The 19140-nt window shown below is 39.6% G+C and overlaps 2 protein-coding genes across 3 annotated transcripts in view; one reads left to right on the top strand and one right to left on the bottom strand.

Annotated features, from left to right (window-relative positions):
* EIF2AK4 (eukaryotic translation initiation factor 2 alpha kinase 4) overlaps positions 1–10470 on the top strand; it is a 36985-nt gene extending 26515 nt beyond the window's left edge. Inside the window, exons 32-39 of one of the 2 annotated variants that reach the window (XM_064658415.1) lie at positions 907–993; positions 2301–2413; positions 3177–3235; positions 4377–4474; positions 6370–6438; positions 7004–7048; positions 8167–8291; positions 9536–10470. In XM_064658415.1, the coding sequence (XP_064514485.1) occupies positions 907–993; positions 2301–2413; positions 3177–3235; positions 4377–4474; positions 6370–6438; positions 7004–7048; positions 8167–8291; positions 9536–9590 (651 nt within the window). In that variant the 3' untranslated portion in view covers positions 9591–10470. Of the gene's footprint in view, positions 1–906; positions 994–2300; positions 2414–3176; positions 3236–4376; positions 4475–6369; positions 6439–7003; positions 7049–8166; positions 8292–9535 lie in introns of those variants that run through there. The other variant, XM_064658416.1, reaches the window with a different exon arrangement.
* An 808-nt stretch (positions 10471–11278) lies between these two features.
* SRP14 (signal recognition particle 14) lies at positions 11279–14435 on the bottom strand. The gene is made up of 5 exons (XM_064658422.1): positions 14289–14435; positions 13750–13822; positions 13011–13123; positions 12443–12475; positions 11279–12106 (listed from the first exon to the last, which is right to left on the bottom strand). The coding sequence occupies exons 1-5, from the start codon at positions 14310–14312 to the stop codon at positions 12017–12019; spliced, it is 333 nt and encodes a 110-aa protein (XP_064514492.1). The 5' UTR covers positions 14313–14435; the 3' UTR covers positions 11279–12016.
* Positions 14436–19140: the final 4705 nt, after the last annotated feature.

Below are 19140 nucleotides of genomic sequence, written 5' to 3'. Positions count from 1 at the left end.
GAAACAAAGCAGTGATTTGGGCAGTACTACCTCAGTGGAGTAGTGAGCTACACCACAACACTGAAGTCCCTTTTAATAGCGGTGACAGTTACCTTGAGGACTGTGAGTCTGGTTCACCTCTTTAAGTATGCCGGTTGGTGACTAACAAAAGAAACACTGTGCAGTTGCCCATCTTGAGTCATGTGCTGCAGAGCAGGCAGTTTTGAGCTCACTTAATTGCCTGACTTTTTTCTAATCTTTTGCCATAACATTTACAACAGTTTCAGTCCCTCAGAATTGGAAAAAATCCAGATTATATGCTTTTCCTATGATCTGCTGGGAGGTGTTTTTGGGGCTTTTTGGGGTTTTTTTTGGTGATTCATAAGGAATGAAGATTTGGGTATTTCTTGCCTCTGTCTAATGCTGTCCTGTAACCCAGTGCTGAGTAAGTCAGTATAGCAAGCCCTTCAGTAAGCTCTGCACTGAGGATGTTGTTAAGTCAGCCTTGGTTTTACAGGAAACCCAGCTGGCTTCAGCTTTTGTGACAGACTGCCAGTTATGCAGGACTGACTGAGCTATTACTGAAAGCTGCAGACAGCGGGTTGGTAACTGTTGATTGATGTTACACTGCACATTTTTACAGTTATGTAGACCCTGCACTTCTAGATAGAGCTAGCCCTTCCATGTGAGAACTAGGACTGCAGGGCCTAGGCTTTCTCTTTGTCTAAATGTAGACTTAGATTTCAATTTTTAAGGAGCATTAGGTGAATAAATATATATGCATAATGAAGTTTTCTGTCTGCTTATATAAGCAGTGTAACTTGCATATCAAGTTATTTTAAAGATAGGAGACTTTGATTACTTAAGTGGTCATTTTATAATCTGTCAAATTTCTTTCCCATTCCCCTTCTCCTGTTCAAATTTTAGTCCCAGGAAGAACTGCAGGAGTATTGCAGATGCTCTGGGATTACATATGTAGCTCTTGTGTCAGATAAAGAAGGAAGTCACGTGAAGGTAAGTGTAGGACCAGACGATGCTTGATGGTGTTTCAGATTTATAAACTGTTGTTATTTGGGGTTTCTATGATTGTTATTATTAACATAATATTAATTATACTTAAGTAGGTGAAGTTGAGGTAAATAGTTTCAGTTGTTAAGTAGTAGAATGTTCTTCTACAGAGTACTGCATTTTATCCCTTCATAACACTGTTATTCACCGACCTACTTTCTTCTAAGAAAGTCCAAAAGATTAGTGCAAACATTAGTTGACTTTGTTATTGGTGGTTTTATATGGAACGAGGTTTCCTGTGTCTCTGATTTTTTTTGAATCTACAAAATGAGTTAGTTAACTTAATGATCTTTCCAGTTGGCAGCTTTTCATGTTGCAAAATAAATACAACTAAAATATAAATCAAAGAATGTAGTTCAGACAGGCAGTCCGAATCACACTGCTTGCCTCTGTAAGCTTAGGTTAAGATGCAAAGAATGGACTGTGTCACAACATGAATTACCACCTTCTGTACTCTGCAGCCTGTGGTTCTGCTACCTTTTTTTGAAGTTTAAAAGTTTTAAAATATTCTGTATCATTAGAAAAAACATCTTTTTTTTTTGAATAAAGATTAATTCTTTGAAAAAATAGTAACCATTTGACAGCATCTGGTATGGACATTTTACCAAGCCAATGTGCCTTACAATAACAAAGAGAATGAATAACAAGTGAAAATTATTTTAGTAACAGAGATAACAAATAACTGCATTAATTGTATGAATGAGTAGGTCTTGATGATGAGAATGTGATATATCAAAGTCTTCCACAAGACTATTACAGAGCGTTCTTTTAAATATGGCTTTATTGAAGCAAAACCAAGAAAGAATATGCTAATGAAAGGGGAATGGTGTTAGTGATTAATCTCTTGCCAGTAAAGATTGTGCAGATTCCTAAGTTTTGAATGGTTTAGTTTAACTCTTGCAAACTGAAAGGCGGCCTTATTCTAACATAATTGCTTAATTAAAAATAAGCTATTAATAATATGGTATTTACACCTATAAACCCTTCTGTTAAAAATTTAATTATCACATATTAAGTATAAGTAGCCAAGCTAGTTTAAGCTTTGGGAATACAGAAAAAATTAGTTGGTTGGGAAAAAAAGTCTAATCAATTAATGGGCAGTGATTGATTGGTAATGATGATACCTTCCTACCTTTCACTGTTTCACCTTTTATGGATGATTGATCCAGTTTGGTTTTGATTAAACTTGATAAGTTTATTCATATAACATTTTAAGAATCAACAATCTTAAGAACCACTGAACTACATCGTAGGTGAAATCCTTTGAGAAAGACAGACAGACGGAGAAAAGGATTTTAGAATCTGACTTAGTAGATCACCTGATCCAGAAGCTGAAAACAAAAACCGGTGACGAAAGATGTAGTAGGTAAGTAGCATAACATATGGGAAATGCTGAACTCAAGCAGTAGTTTGTACAGGTCGTTGATGTCTCCTGCTACCCATGTTTCATTCTCCTTTTTCTGGCCTCAGCCAGTCTTGGCATTTAACTTCATGACTAACCTGATTCTCAGGTGTTTTGTAATGGATCTATCAGAAGCTGTGAAAGAAAATCATTCTTTCTAAAAGTTACCTTATTTTTAGACCCTGAAAAGAGAATAGAAAAACCTTTGTTTAGTACTACTAAACAGAGAAATGCAATAACTATGATTGTAATAACAGTGGCAGATTTGTCTTTAATGATTCTTGAATGTGGAAAGTAAATGAATTCAAACTTATTATTGAAAGCTTCTTTGAATATGCATGCTCTGAAGTATAAATGCTACTTTGATACCTTAGTATTCTGTCACAGAAACCTGTAAGAAGTAGATTAAATTAATAATTCAGAGAGAATATTATCATAATATATTTTTGTATTAAGATCTAAATCACTCTTGCATGATAGGGAGCTCATCTTTTTGTATCCATAGGAAGCATTTCTTCTACACTTGATTTTTTGATGTAATTTTGTATGATTTCCTGTCAGTTCAAAAAAAGAATTTAATCTGCAGATATGTGCTAGGAAGTGTCCATAAACTAATTCATCTGTTGGAATTAAATAAGTATGAATGATAATCTGAAACTATTGTCCTATTACAGTATTTCTTTATTATTGTAAATTTGTTTCCTTACCTGTCTTTGTTTATTTTTAGAGAAACCTCAGATAATCTTCCAGTACTAAATCAAAAGGGATTGTTTACTAATATTTCAGGTATTTAATATCTAGTTTAAAAACATACAAGTTCTTTTTCTTTCTGCTCAAAAACTATTTTATAAGAAAATATTGCTGGAATGATTAATTTTAAAAATATTACCAAAGTCAGAGTAAGAAGATATTTTATAGCAGAGCTTCTGGTTAGAGACACTGCCTCTTAATCTCAAATGTTGTTCGAAGTGATTTAAAAGTGAATTTTTCTCCACACTAGCAAAATAAGTGCTTAAACCAGTGAACAGAATATTCTCCATACAAGCATTCATTGATGCAGTGATCCAGGAGGGGGGGGAAAGCCAAACCCACAAACTTTTCCTAGCTGAGGAGAAATTAGATGTCATCCTGATAAAAAGTAACTTGACTTGTGGTTGTTACGGTGTTGAGTCCCATGTACATTACCCTACTAAAAAAAATCTAAAAATAGCACTTTTTTTCAAATGAAAATACCTTTACATTTCTAGCTATGGATTTGCACTCCTTAATTTGATAATACAACTTTGTATATAAAGAATAATATTAAGTATCTATTGTGTGGATAAAGTTTGGTATTCTTGATAGTTACTTTACTAATATAGTGGGTGGTGGTGGTGGTTGTTTTTGAAGAAATATTTCACACACACACTTGCTTAACAGTGAGGGAGAGAGGTGGCCGTGTTTAACTTGGGGTTTTGTGTGTGTGTAATTACCAGAAGTGGCAATTTGAATTTCAAAATAAGATATTTCAAATTTTAATTATTGAGGGGAGTTCGGGTTTCTTGTTTGTTTTGTCATTGATTTGGCAGTGGGACTGAGCATTAAATGGCTGCCTCGTTCTTGTAATAGCTTTTCTTTTTTTGATGTTCGGTATGTTGCATTCCTTTGTGAAATTCTGCAAGCCATTTGGAACCTTTCATTAGTTTCAGGGAAAACTGATGTAAAATACCAAAGTTCTTAGTCTTAACAACCAGTCCTTCAAAGTCATAAGTGAGCATTTGAGAATCTACATGCACATCTCACTGCCCTGTAAGACTTTGGAGGTTTTCAGCAGCTTTTCAAACCCTGAATATACAGATTTTATCTTATTAATATTTGTGAATTTTCAGTTTCTTACTACTTCTTGTATAAAGTAAGTTTTAGTTTATAATCTGTGTTTGCATTTTAGGTGTATTTGAATCACATGGAACTCTCGTAGTGCCTAACGTTAGTGTTATAGCTCCTGAAAAATTATCTGCCAGTGCCAGGCGTCGTCAAGAAATTCAGGTACAGACACATCAAATAAATATTAATATTCCTTAAAAGTTAAGGAATGGTAGAATTCATATTTCCACTACTACCTAACTTACACAAATTTTTCCTATTTGTTTATTATTCATAAAATAAACTAGGAACAACACAAAAGGTTGAAGGCAAAGACCACCTTTTTTTAATGTTTTGGATGTTGGGGATTATCTGTGATATTGTGGCTCAGCCATTCTTGTGTGTACACATCATAAATCTTATTTTACTTGGAACCATGGTTCTGGAACTTCCCTTTTTTTTTCTTTTTTGTCTTCCCCTCCCCATCCCTAAATGCTGAAGTGTGTTAAAGGTTCTTGTGGTTTAACTCCAGCCAGCAAAATCAAGCCTCACGCAGCCACTTGCTCACTCCCCCACCAGCAGGATCTGGGAGAGAATTGGAAGGATAAAAACTAGAAAATTCACAAATTGAAATAAAGACATTTTAATAGGGAAAGCAAATCTGGACACACAAGCAAAGCAGAACAAGGAATTCATTCACCACTTCCATGGGCAGGCAGGTGTTCAGCCATCCCCAGGAGAGCAGGGCCCCTTCACATGTAACAGTTACTTGGGAAGACAAACACCATCACTCCAAAGGTCCCCCCTGTTCCTTCTTCCCCCCACTTCATGTACTGAGCATGGTGTTACATCGTGTGGGTCACCTGTCCCGGCTGTGTCTCCTCCCAACCTCCCAGGCACCCCCAGCCCCCTTGCCAACGTGGCAGTACAAAAAGCAGAAAAGGTCTTGGTTCTGTGTAAGCCCTGCTCAGCAATAACAAAAACATCTCTGTATTATCAACCCTGTGTTCAGCACAAATCCAAAACATAGCCCCATGCTAACCACTGTGAAGAAAGTTAACTCTACCCCAGCCAAAACCAGCACAAAGGTGCCAGTTCATCATACTTCTAATTTGCAGTATGTTTGTAACAGATACTCTGTGTATTTTATTTCATTCTGTTGCCTTAAAACTAAAGGCCTAAGAAAAAATTGCAGCTTTAAATAAACCAAAAATCCCCAAACCAACCAACTAAACACAAAATCAAAACCCACAACGCTGCCTAAAACATGACATTATAGTAATGTAGAAGAGATTTGGTGATGCTAGAAACAAATGTCAGAGTTTTCTCCTTTAGGATTATTAATTTCAAGATACTTAGAGTATATGGTAAACCAGAACTGTAATTTTCTCCCTCAACTTGGATGTGCAACAAAAAAATCTCCCCTATAAATAGTACTTGAAACCCAAATAAACAACTGATTGTTACTGTCTGAGCTTTGAGCTAAACAGATTTACTGTTTTAGATTTTGAATATGTAAAAGCAACTTTTCCAAGGTATGAAAGACCTCATAATGCAAGGCTCTGACTACATTTGTAAAGTGCTACCTTTGTAGGATCACTAGCTTGCTCTGGAAAAGTGTTACAAGGCATGACCTATTTTTTGGTTTGACTTTTAAAATCAGTCCTTCTTCAACTAGAGATGATTCACTGTATCCAGTCACAGGTTCTCACATTCCTCTGAAAAGTTATCCAACACCCAGAAACACAAAGGCAGTTTTCACTAGGTATGTGAGCATCCACGTTGTAACATGCAGTTGGTTCTGTCAGCTTTAGCACCATGCCAGTATTGTCAAGTGTTTACAATTGCTGCAAGAGTGGCTCAGCCCCAGTCTCCTTCCTCTCTGCTCATCAAGCATTATTGTGACATTGTTACTGGAAATTATATTAAGCATGAATTTTAATTTAAATATTATACAGTTCTACATCTTCTGTTAGAAGCAGCCTCTTCTGTTCTCATCTGTGAAATAGAAAATCAGCACTTAAAACCCATCGTCACACAAGCAGTGTATTTTAATTTTGCCAATCTTTTGTTCCCAGGTGCAAACAAGACTTCAGACATTCATTTCTAGCCTGCAACAGAAAACAAGTGAGATTGACATTTTAGCTGTAAGTATTTGGCAGAAGCCTGAATTATTCCAAAGTTTTAATTGAAATGGATGATGCAGTTCCTGTCTGGAACAAACTACTGCCAATCGCCTCACTTTAGAGATATCAAACTTCTGGTTAAATAAGACCCATGGCCTGTTTCTTTAATACTTGAAAAGTATTAAAGGGATGTATGGGACAGTTGCATAGAACAAAATTTAACAAGTATTAAGTTGTAAGCTCTTAAACTGTAGTTACACTAACTAGTGTGGTATATTTAATAACTTGTTCCTGCTAGATTTGCACTTCCATTTAAATTGACATAGCTCCTGTCGATATATAGTTTTTTAGACTTCACTAACAGTGTCACAAAGGCCTTTAAAATGGTATATGCTTTTCAGGAAACATACTGCCTATTTGCTGGCACCTATCTAGAACTTTCCATAATGGACACTGTGTTTAAAATTATTGTAAATTCCTAGTTCCATCAGCATGAGTGCTTCTTTGGAAATCAAAAAGTCTGGCTCACTTGGCAAACTCATTGAACAGAGAACTGTTAAGTACTGATTTCTTGGTATTTTTACAGGTAGATCTGCCAAAAGCAACTGTGATACACTTCTTATCATTAGAGGTAAGCAATTAAGTAATGTTGTTAAAACTCTAATTAAACAATAGATGATAAATTCTGTTCCTAATGAAGTGGAATGTAAAATTCACCCATTGTAGTTTTTTTCTTTCAAGGAGGTTGAATTAGGTTTTAAAACTTGAAAGGACTTTTTTACCCAAGGAGCTTGACTGAGACTAGAAAAACCTTTTGGTCAAATATCCAAGTTACACAAGACAGCATTAGGAAGTCCTAATCCAAAGCTCTGGGGTTTTTTTCCCAAAGAATAGTTAACTGAAATTAAGTCTTAACTGCACTTTTTCAGAAACCAGTAAGCATTAATGGCTATTTCAGCAAAGGTGTTTCTTGAAGCTGTTAATGAAGGAGGACCCAAAATACAGAGGCAGTTGTTGCAAGTACAGTAGTTGAAACATCTCAGTGAAGCCAAGATAAAAAGCGAATGTATAAATAATATATAGGCACCTTTAACAACTTGGAAACTGCTCAGTGGTGGATAAGGGGGGATGACAACAACAAAGGCAAAGCTTTCTTCTTTCCTCCAATGACAGCACTCACTATGTTTAAAGTCAGAAGCTCTTACTAGGGAGATGGATGCCTCCCCAACCCCTGGAAAAAAAACAAACTCAAGAATGGCATCCTGGAAGTGCATTTAGTATTTTCAGACCTTTCATTTGCTGCTCTGAAGCAGTCCTTGTCTGGTAATCAAAACCCAGTGAAACATTTCAAGACATTTTCAAAATATTTAGTTCATCCAGTCTGCCCAAATCATGGAGATAGTTTATCAGCTTTCAGTTAAAAAAAAAATAATTAAATACATATGCACACTATTAGCTTGCATCATTCACTTTTGATCACCGTTACATCGCAGTTATTATATTCTGTCCAGCACTGCAAAATTGATAGAGCCGTTTGCATTGCTTATGCCTTTTTAGCACTAAAATTTGTTAAGAAACTGATCCCTAAATTCTTAATAAAGTTGCAGGTGTTGTTGGTATTCATATCTTTGAAAGCTGTTTAATTAAGGAGCATTGACATTACACAATATTGAGAAGACTGCATGCTATCTGGTGAAGTTCCTTCACAAGAGAATGTAAGACAAGTTCCTTGTCAATTTTTTTTCTTAGCTTGATGGAGATAGACAAGCCTTTGATGCTACTGTGAGACAGCTGATGTCACGATGGCCCAAACAGAGATGTTCATACTTACAAGCAATTTGTGATGAAATTTACAGTATCAAAATGGAAAAGAGGTAAATTTGTTAAGCTCTTACGGACAGGTACATAAACCACCTTATTTCTGCATTCAGACTGCTCCTACTTTGTCCTCCTTTTTCCACTCTCCCTGAGGCAAAAATAAATACTCAGTATAGTTCCTTGAAAAGTATGGGAAGAGTTTAGTTGTCATCTAACCCTCACTTACCGGTAAATTCCTCATTTTTATAAGCCCTTTCAAGAAACTCTAAAATGTATTGCCACTTCTATCACACTTGCTGCTGTGTTAATAAAACTTAATAGCAAACAACTATATGCAGTCAGATATATTGCTATACATAGTAGATATACTTCTTTGTAAATATAGTGTATGTATATGATGGTATACATATATGCATGTATATATATATATATATATATATACACGCATACACACATATTTACTGCTACATAATAAACCCTCTTTTCTGATGAAGCAGACTCAGCTTGCCTTTTAAAACTCATGACCACATTTAATTCCTCCTGCTTTGAAATACAATAGCAGTTAGGCACAGCTAAGAGCAAGCAAACGTACAGTAAAGCCCATTTTTATTTTCTAAGCATAAAAGCATATATGTTCAACTCATAGTCTCCTTGTTGGATTCTGGCAAGGCTGAAACCCAGATAGTCCAGATAATCTGGACACATCCAGTACATCCAGTTTTAAACCTCAAATTGTCAACTGTTGTATGTACTGGTACAGTTAAGTGAGTGAGACCTGGGTATTTATGCATTTTCTTAAACCTGTGTTTCACTTGAATATACTACTTAACCTTTAAATAAGACTAAAACCTGACTTTGGTTCCTTTTTCTTAGATGCACCAAAATCCTTCATGTTTGCTAACATTTACTATGGCAACTAAAGAGCAAGTGAAGCATTTTTTTTTTTCTCCCTGGGGCTTGCAGGGCTGGGAGCAACAGAACTCAATTATTACATACAAATAATATTCCATACAGTGTTGGGTATGAATGTAATGCAGTCCCTGAAGTCTTACTTTTCCATTTGATGCCTGAGCTCTGCTTAGTCATAAGCCTTCAGATCACTGAATGAAAACTGAACAGGCTAGATCAATTGAAAAAGGATGAAGGGGAAAATTGCAGTGACAGCCTAACAAAGACTCACTGATTTTTTTCTACTCAATCTTTGCTGTTATCTTATTGCGATGATTTGTCACAGGAATTATAACTTTTGAACCTGCAGTTTCAAAGTTTTAAAATTTTCTTTTTTTCCTTCCCTCTGCAGGGTTCCTGCACTTATCCTGTACAGTTACCGAGACGAATACAAGGTTTTGTTTTAGTACTTAAGGCATCTTTTATGGGATGCTCTTAAAAATGGACAACAGTGTTTTGTCAAAAGGAATTTCAAAAAGCTGTAGTAATGCAAGATGGGCAACTAGTGCCTTTTTCTGTGTCCAAATTGAATTTCATTTATATTTTCCTGGTTCTGGCCAGGACAGGGATAATTTTTGCTGTAGGGGGGAGGAGGTGTGGCCAGGACCCAGAGATTATTCTATAGGGGGAAGGGGGTCTCTTCCAGGTCAGCATAGCGTGGCAGAGGGAGCAGTCAGGCATTGTTTCCGTGGGAATCGTTTGCCTCTTTCTTATATCCTCTGTCATTAGTATTGTTGCTGTTCCTGTTTGTTTTCATATCTCATTGCTGTTTCCAGTAAATTATTCTTAGTTGAGCCTGTGATCTTTACCTTTTGTGCCCCCAATTCTCCTCTCCAGCCTGCCGGAGGGGAAGGGGAAGCAAGCAGCACATGGTTTCAGTGGAAGCACTAAACTGGAGAACACCATTCCTAAAGCACAGCAGCCTTATTGGAGAATACCATTCCTAAACCATGACAAATGTAAAACTGTATTATGTCAAAATGTGGAAATAAATGTTTTATAGGCAATTAAGGAGTGAGTCTGACTATAGCCACAGCTATGTATTACCATGTAATTTTTGCCCCTTATGCTACAAAAGTCAGCTGTACAGGTGTAAAACTAATTTTTTAAAATAGTTTCAGACTGCCTTTTATGCAACAGTAGTACTGCAATGAGAAACCTCAGTTCAAGAACTAGGGAGAATAAATTGCCTTCAACTATGACAAACTGTTGTAAACTTTTTTGAAGAATTTTTATGTAATAAAAGGTTTAGCTACTGAGCCTTCTTGAAATACGCATTACAAGCTATTGGTGTGTGATTTTTTGGTTTGTTTTTTTTTTTTTTTTTTTAAACCTAGTGTTTTAATTTATATATAAAATATGGCAGATTTCAGGCTGAGAGCTGTTACAAGCCTGGCTGCCTATGCTTGTCCTGTCTGTACTTTTGCATTTAAATCAAGCTTCTGTGAGACGAAGACCTGACAGAAGCAAGCACTTGTTTCAGACCTGCAGGATCTAAACCTAAGAGAAAGAGTAATCTGCATGTGCTTGAGGCATAACCAAAGTTTTGACCTAGCTTTCCTTACCTGGGTTGTCAGATTAAGTTTGAAGTCAGTAATGATGGGAATATTATAATTATCTTTTTGAAGCAAGTAGCACAACTCCATCAGGAAAAATGAAGCTGAGAATCTGAAGATGAATTACAGCAGCCATAGTTAACTATGCATTGTATTTCACATCAAAGTGAATATGCAAAATGAATATGCAGAAATGTTAGAGATTTCTGGAAATATACTGGTGTTTACCATCCCTCCCCACCTGCTACCTTCTGTTTTAACAGCCTACCCCTCTTTCCTTTTCTAACTCAAATGACTGCCATTAGCACTGCAGGCTCATTGTATTAAAACATATCTACTTACTAATTTCTGCTCTGCTCTTTTAGTAAAGAGGAGTGCAGAGTTAAAATATAAAGAGGTAATTTTAAAGACAAACCCAAGAACTTCTGAGAACTGTGAAAGTTGTAACAGCAACACCCAAAGTAGCATCAGCAGAATCAATCCTAAAGGCACAGATAACTGTACCATTCCTAGTAATTCACCAAGACAAGTCATTACAACCATTTTTCATTATGTTTAATAGGAACAATTAAGTATTTTTACATCTGCTCATATGAAGGAAGGAAAATTCAGATCCCCAAATATATTGAAGGATGAAGTTTAAAAAAAAATAAAAGTTTAGATGACATGAGCATTTTTAAGCCATGTCTGAAGGGAACATGATGCAAAGTCCTACCCTCCCCCCACCCAGGGACAGCACAGCTGGATCAGCATGGAGTGAAGGCACAGCTGCCTGGCTCTACAAGAGCTCGAGCACTGTGCTGGCTGCCTTAAGGATATCCACACTACATCATGTAGACATGTCCCTCAGATTAAGACACACAAACAGAAAAGCAGCTGTTCCTGATAATATGTTGGCACCTGCTTTCCCTGTTATTACTGAGGCTCATGTATAAAACTAGGCATCTGTCACTGGGGCTCCTCCTCCAGTCTTATTTTGTTTCTGGTATGGTGCATTTCTCTTCACCCTGTGTTACCCCCCAAACAGGTTTTACAAACAGCAGCAGTATAAGTACAAAACTTCTGAGTCTAAAACTATTTTAGTATAACACTGTACATACTCCTGCCACACCACAATCCAAAGAAAGCACCTCTGCTGTCAGTTTAAACAAAAGTACTGATCATATCCCAGTATCCTGCTGGAAGGAAAGCCAAAGACAAGTGGTAACTCAAAAAGAAATGGACTTTGCTTTGAGTGAGGGTCAAGTCTGTTATGGTGATGGTAGGACACTGTTCCATCACTGTGTTGCTTTACTTTTCTTGGTTTTGCTTTTCTTGTCTTTTTTCTTCAAGCCATCCATGTTAGCCCTCAGCAGATTTGAATATGCCTGAAACAACAATTGGAACTATTTAAAAAAACCCAAATATTTAAATGACAATATGTGAGAAGCAGCATTTTACATACTACTAAGGGATAGTTATCTGCATTTTCTCAGAATAACGCTCTTACACCCTGCACTGCGAACATACTGTTTCTAAACCAATGCACAAAGTCAGATAAAATAAAAGACTATTTTTTAAACAAATGCAGATGGATGAGTAGTCTAAGGTTAATCTATATAGCAGTTCAGCACAGAATCAACATATTCACAGCTGTGCAGTGCTTCCAGCTGACCATTAACAATACCTACAGAAAGGGAAGATAAAAGGCATACAAAACTTACCATCTGGAATTTATTTACTTCCTTTGAGCTCACCTACAAAAGTAATACTGAAGGTTAACCAAGAAAACTCTGGCTTGCATTACAAACCAAGTATCGCTACATATTTATCCACCAGATAGCACATAGTCTTTCTAGCAGCAGTTGGGTCCACTCATTACATTCAGTGGCCAATAGGCTGGACTGATATAAGACTTCGCTCATTTAGAAAGCTGAAAATGCTACTTGATTAACAAAATCCTCTAGAGGCCATTCATCCCTAATCCATGTGTTTTCAAATGGGAAGAATGTGAAGGAACATTCAGAGGAAGGTTTGATTAACTTGTAGGGCCATAAAAGCACTGCAGCCCAGATTCGCTCAACCATTTCTCAAAGTAACATTTTTCCTTGTGTCACATCGCAGAGGAGAGCTAAGGTCAGCTAAATCCTTTCCCAATCCCTCATTCAAAGTAAACACACATCAGGTTTTCAACTTCTAGTTAACAGTTTCTGAAATTTTACTTAAAATACAGAGCATTAAATCAAAGACCCATAAGGCCACTAATCTTTCTAACTCAAAGTTGTCACTTACCACTGTGCTAATTTTCTTCTTTCCATCAGTTGCCCTTAGAAGACACTTATTGTCTGCTGGTTCAAAACTTTCTACATGGCCTTTGCGTGGGACTGGTTTTGTTCGGCCATCATCTGTATTGAAAGAGAATGTTTATCTGTATTTCGTTAAAATCAAGAGATGCCTTCTGACATTAGATGTTAAAAACATGCTCATGATCTGTAAAATACCTTGGAATTCAAGGCCATCTGAACTGACAAACTGTTCACAGACCTCTTACTCTGTAACCCTAGAAGGATCTGTTCCATGAGCTACATCTGCCAGAAAAAATAAAGTAAATCCTCACCCCGACATGCCATAAGAACCACCTGCTCCAGCAGCAGTGTGCTTTTAAGTGCATGTCATCCTGCTACCTCCCACACAGGGCCTCTCAAGTAGTGCCAGCTAGCCAGGAACCAGAGGAACATGAACAGACCAAAGCAACACTGGAATTCTCCTTGTATAGAAATGTAGTGCTTTTCAATTATTGTTTGGCAATCAGAAAGTCCCATATCTCCTGCACTCTGAAATACAGTCTTACTCAAAGTCTATTAGTACTACTAATGGCAGCACCATTAGTACACCAGCTGACTGGTTTGTCCCTATGCCTGCTCTTGTTTCCAGACACCCTGGATTACAACTATATCTTTTAAAATACCTGCTGACAACAATCAGGTGTAGAGGAACACCTCCTCAGTCCAGTACCAGATTCAAAACTTACATTTCTTCAGCGTTATGAAAACACTCCCGGAAGTTCTGCACTTTTGGAACAGCCTGGTAAGCTCCGTCAGGAACTGCAAGAGAAAAGAGACCCGACCGTGGTTGGGGAGCACCACACAACGGCGAGCCCCTCTCCCCGCGCAGCCCCTGCCTCGCCCCAGGCTCTCCATGCCGCAGGAGCCAGCGCCGAGGGAAGGCGAGCTCCCGGCTTTCCCCACGCCGGAGCTGCAAGACACGAGGCCGCAGCCAGGGGCGGCCCGGCCTGGTCCGCGGCTCTGACTCCGGACACGGGATCTGAGCTCCCCGCACCTCCCGCGGCCCCGGCGCTCCTGCCCTCCCCCCCACCCCAGTCAATGGGCACAGCGACGCTCGCCCTGCTCCGCTCCGCTCCCCTCCCCCGCAGCGGCTCCCCGGCCGCCGGGGCCGCCGCTGGGGTTTGCGGGCCCCTCTCCCTCCGTCCCACCCTCCTCCTCTCCCTCGGCGCCCCCGCGGCGGCACAGGGAGCTCGCCCCGCGCTCCCGGCGCCGCCCGGCCCGGCACCTGCTCGCTCTCCAGCAGCACCATCCTGCCCGCGCCGGAACCAACGCGCGCGCAGGCGCAGGGAGCGGCAGCGCCACGTCAGCGGGGCGGGGGGGGCGCTCACGGGGCGGCACCGCCTCTGGCACCGCCTCTGGCACCGCCTCTGGCACCGCCTCTGGCACCGCCTCTGGCACCGCCTCTGGCACCGCCTCTGGCACCGCCTCTGGCACCGCCGGGCGCGGCTGCAGCCGCACGTGCCGCGGCCTCCGCCCCGGGCACTGGAAACCGGCCGGGACCCCCAGGGAAGTGCCGAAGCGGCCTGTGCCAAGCGCCCTGCTGAGCGCGGCTGGCGCTGAAGGGTGGGATTTGAGACTAAACGAGCCAGATCCCTGGACTTGTACAAGAAACCTGCGTCTGGCAGGGGCGAGAGGGCACTTCGCATCCCTAACACTTGAAGCTCCTGAGGGGCGGGTTCTGGGAAAGGGGAGTTTTCAGTCAGGCCCGGGTTAGTCGACGCGGAGCACACGGAAATAGCGTGTGATCTACTGCCTTTTTGTGTTTCTCACTAGGAAAGTAGATTTATTTTTCCTCCGTGGACCTAACAAAAGTGAAAGATTGTGCCTTGCATACAGATGAAAGGGAAAAGCTGCTCTCGGGTTCATAGGTGCTTGAGCCCCTGAGGAATTCATCCTGTTCATTTATGAGCTCTGGTCTGTGTTCTTGTTCTAGACAGAACTAAAATACCTTCTTGCGTTATCATTCTCATGGTGGGAGTGTTGTTTAATATACAAAACAACACTAGATAATCAGAGCCTAGTCTTTTTTTAGAGTTCACAATTATTCTCTGTCCTTTTGCAGGGTAAGCAGGAGGCAGTAGAGGGTGCTGTGATTGCACACACAGAAATGAAACTGCCTGAAGAACAAGGAAACAAATACCCAAGAAGCAGGTCATCACAACATGGCCATGGTTTACCAAAATCTATCAGGTTATTAAGGTAACTGCATTATGTTGGAGTCGAAGGGAGTGTAGGGATCCAACACTACCTTTCCCTTACTGTGTATGGTATTGTCCTCCTGATGTTTTTGCACTTGTGTTAGTTGCAGTTGAGGAGGAAAGACTTCAGTAAAATAAATTCCTTTGTTTCTCATAGCATTAAAAATCTCATAAAAAACTACAGAACGTATGTTAAGTCTTCTGAAAACGGGCCTTCTAAGGCGACACCGTCAGTGCTGTGGTTGGAAGTACTGATACACCAAACCCTTGTAGAATTGTAGAAAGTGGTGGTCCCTGCCCCTACCAGCTTACAGTCAGTTGCCACAACAAGTGAAGATGGGTGGATTCTTGGAGTCATTGCTTACACGTACTTCCTCTAACCCTGCCTCACTGCAGGAGCAGTCATAACAAACTCACTACAAGAGGTTATTTTGTCAGGAATCAGAGTAGGGTCGTGTTTTCAAGAAAGCTCTGAACATAGACAATGTAAGAGCGTTGCAGATTTTTACAGGCAACTTGTGAAAGAAGAGCAGAAATGGAAAAACTAAAACAATTGCAACATACTCCCTCTTGGAAACTACCATGGTCACAGACACTGGAAGGCAGAAGTACATTTCCACTCATGCTTGCCAAAAGAGACGATGGGTGGTCTCATAGCTGAAACACAGGGACTACAAACTCTCACCTGAATTCTGACTCGAATTCACCATGAGTTGCCATTAACTGGTCTCCTAACTTCCCTGTGCCACAACTCTTCTTTCATAAAGGTGGGGAAACATATGTAGTTATTATCTGAATCTTTTACATAACAAAAAGCATCAGTGCCTGTGGGATGAGCACCACAGAGGGTTTTTTTCCCTTTTGCACGAAACTCTCACCTCTCTATTAGGTGCTACTTCATTTGCCAAAGCGTCCCTTCAGGACATCATGGCTGTAGTTGTGCCCACCTTGATGTAGCTGGGGTGTCAGTAGCAGCGTAGCTACTGCATCAGAGACTGTACAAGGATGCATGGCATTTACCTATCCAGGTAGATTCCTTGCAGGAACCCATGACACCAAAGCTCTGCTTCTGTTTTATGCTGGAAGAAGGGACAAAGGGGAAACCACTGTGAAGAACTCCAGAGAGTTGCAAAAAGTTTACATTTTTCAAATCTGTTGTTTTATCAGCAATTTTTTTGAAAATGTATTTGTCTCACTGCTAATAAAAGAAGTGGCTCCACTGAACTGCTGAATTTCTTTCCACAAGAAAGAAGGAGGATTTTATTTTTTTTTTTTTTGCATGCATGCGTGTGTGTTAGCTTATCTTCCAGATCTTGAAGCTGTTTTTCAAGCCAGAATGTCACAATTTAATTGGAGGAGAAGCCTTAATCACAACTTGCAAACAAGGTGAAAATGGAACATTTTTAACGATTCCTTTCCAAAAAATAAATGGAACAGGGGAATGCTGACATTGCTTTACTTCTGCCAAAGGCTGCCAACACTCCGAGGGAATAAGCTATTCAGCTGGCGAAAAAGTGCTGAACAAACACTGAAGGAGCTAAAGGGATACTCCCAACCATGATATACTCACTTTTCACTCTATCTCCTGCCCCAGTCTAATGGCTTTCCCCTCACTCCCTGCCCTCAGGAAAAAAAAGGGGGTAAAAAAGGAAAAAAAAGAACAGAAAAGACAGGTTGGATTAAAACAGTAGCAAGAGGAATTGGTGGATCCTGAGAGTTGGCAGGGGTATTAGTATTTTGTAACCTGATCTGTCATGTGACCAGGGCTAGGCAATAAAAATAAGTCTCCTACCAGCCCTCCTGTTTGCTCGACTTTATTATATGGTGTCAGTGGAGAACTAGTTTCTTTTTTTTTTTTTTTTGGCAAAAATTTAGCAAATGAAGCCACCTGAATCATTAAATCCTGAAGGAAATCTGGCAGAGAACTGGAGGAGGTTGTTGCTGCGCTTCCAAGTTTTCCTGGAAGCAAGCATGTACTGAGAAAACGAGAGGGTGAAACCTTCTCCTCTTCTAAATGTGGTGGGAGGGGCAGGAAGCAGAAAAACAAAACTATTAGAAGTAAATTAAATTCTTGATCAACCTTAGTGGAGGTTGGCAAAGATCTATTTGAATTAGCCAGCAAAGATTCCTTCTCGTTATGGACTACCACACACACATTCAGCTGCCGCACACCACAGTGAGCAGAAATGTAATAACATACTGTAAATTACAGTTTGCTCACCACAGTGCTCAAGATGAGTTAATAACAGATAATGGCCCACAATTCACAAGTGGATCATTCTGGTAATTCTCTTTGATCTGTAAGTTCAAGCATACCACGTCAAAGTATAGCTATGTGCAGGAAAAAGTCAGTGTTAGAGCAAAACCCCAGTAACAGCCTCCCCCCCTTACAAGTCTATCATTAGCTCTGTAAAAGCAGAGATGCACACCTCACTGCCTTACTGGCCTCACCAGATCTGAGATTAATGGGCAAAGGAAAAGCCTTCCAGAGCCAACGTTTAACAGCAGCTGGTTGGGCAGAAAGGCTGTTAACCCTGGAATAGCTATCAAAACACCCTCTGTGCCAGAGAAATAAAGAAAAGTTTTAACAAGAGACATGAACAGTTATTCTTTTTTCTAGCATTAGGTGGATTTTCAACAAAGTGATTACTGGGTTACATTTGTAGAGGTAAATGTCAGTCCTGAGACTGGGTCTTAACCTTTTTTATAAAGTGGCCCTTGTAAAAAGAAACAAAGGACATACAAAGGGATGATGATCAGAGACCTGTTGAAGAACATAGATACAGAGGCACAGAGCAGTATTGCTTGCCTGATCAACTGGTAAGAAAAAGAGAGACATTCTGAATACCTTATAAATTCCAACAGAGAACTAAAGGCATTTTAGAAAGATCTTTTTGAGATCATGATATGCCACCGGAAAGCTGCTGAGCTCCTCGTGAGAAGGCCAACTTCCAAAGAGCTCTCCTCAAGAAACAGGAGGTGTTCTATCTCGTGTTAGGAGCAAGTTCATGTACCCTGAGCTCTTTCCCAAATATTTCTGTTCATCTTAGTGAATCTGTCCTATTTTATTTAATATCATGTTATATTTACACAAAATGTGTTTCAAAGGTAGGTTAAGTAAACCCTTGAGTTCAACAGGCACTGACTTTCATTGTGTAATAGCAATGTTAATAGTGACTTATATTTTGTGAGGAAGACTAGAAAATAGGTATTGGTAAATTTCTTAAAACTCTAATGCACCATATTACTATTGTAGTGCAAACTGAAGCCTATCTGGGTGAGACAAAAAGATTGTTTGTTGGAAAAGGGCTTCATGGTTTTGAAGTACCATCCATATTTTAGAAAGCTTCCCTGTCAAGGAAGACAAGGGATGTATATTTACCATATTGTTATGTGTCTCACATATGCTCAAAATGGTTTTGTAACAAGCCCCCATCCCACAAAAAAATGGGGGGGAAATAGGCCAAAAGAAAAGCAGCCCAGATGTGGAGTTGGTCATCTGTACAAGTGATGGCATCATCTGTGCTCTCTAGGGAAAGCCTGCAATGGCAGGTATGTACTGAATCCATGAATAAAGTTGTAGTGCACAACACACTTCTGGAAACAGTGAAATTGAAGAGCCAATTCACTCAACACCCAGAGCATAAGAAAGGGCCTAGGGACAAGAAGCAACATGTCACCGTATGTGTTTAGTTTTGAAGGACAGCAAAAGACAGTCTCACAGACTCCCAAACTAGTGCAAAATACTGCAGGAAAACAGGTAAAAAAAAAAAAAAAAAAAAAAAAAACAACAGAGAGATATGCAGTTTGAACATCCACACTGTGTTTTGAAGGTACGTTGCTCTCGGTAACTTTCATGTGTGAGAAGAGCAAGTGGAG

This window comes from Pseudopipra pipra, chromosome 6, assembly GCF_036250125.1.
Source record: "Pseudopipra pipra isolate bDixPip1 chromosome 6, bDixPip1.hap1, whole genome shotgun sequence".
Classification (NCBI taxonomy): Eukaryota; Metazoa; Chordata; class Aves; order Passeriformes; family Pipridae; genus Pseudopipra; species Pseudopipra pipra.
Note: the sequence above shows the minus strand (reverse complement) of the source record. Positions and strands in the feature narration are given on the sequence as shown.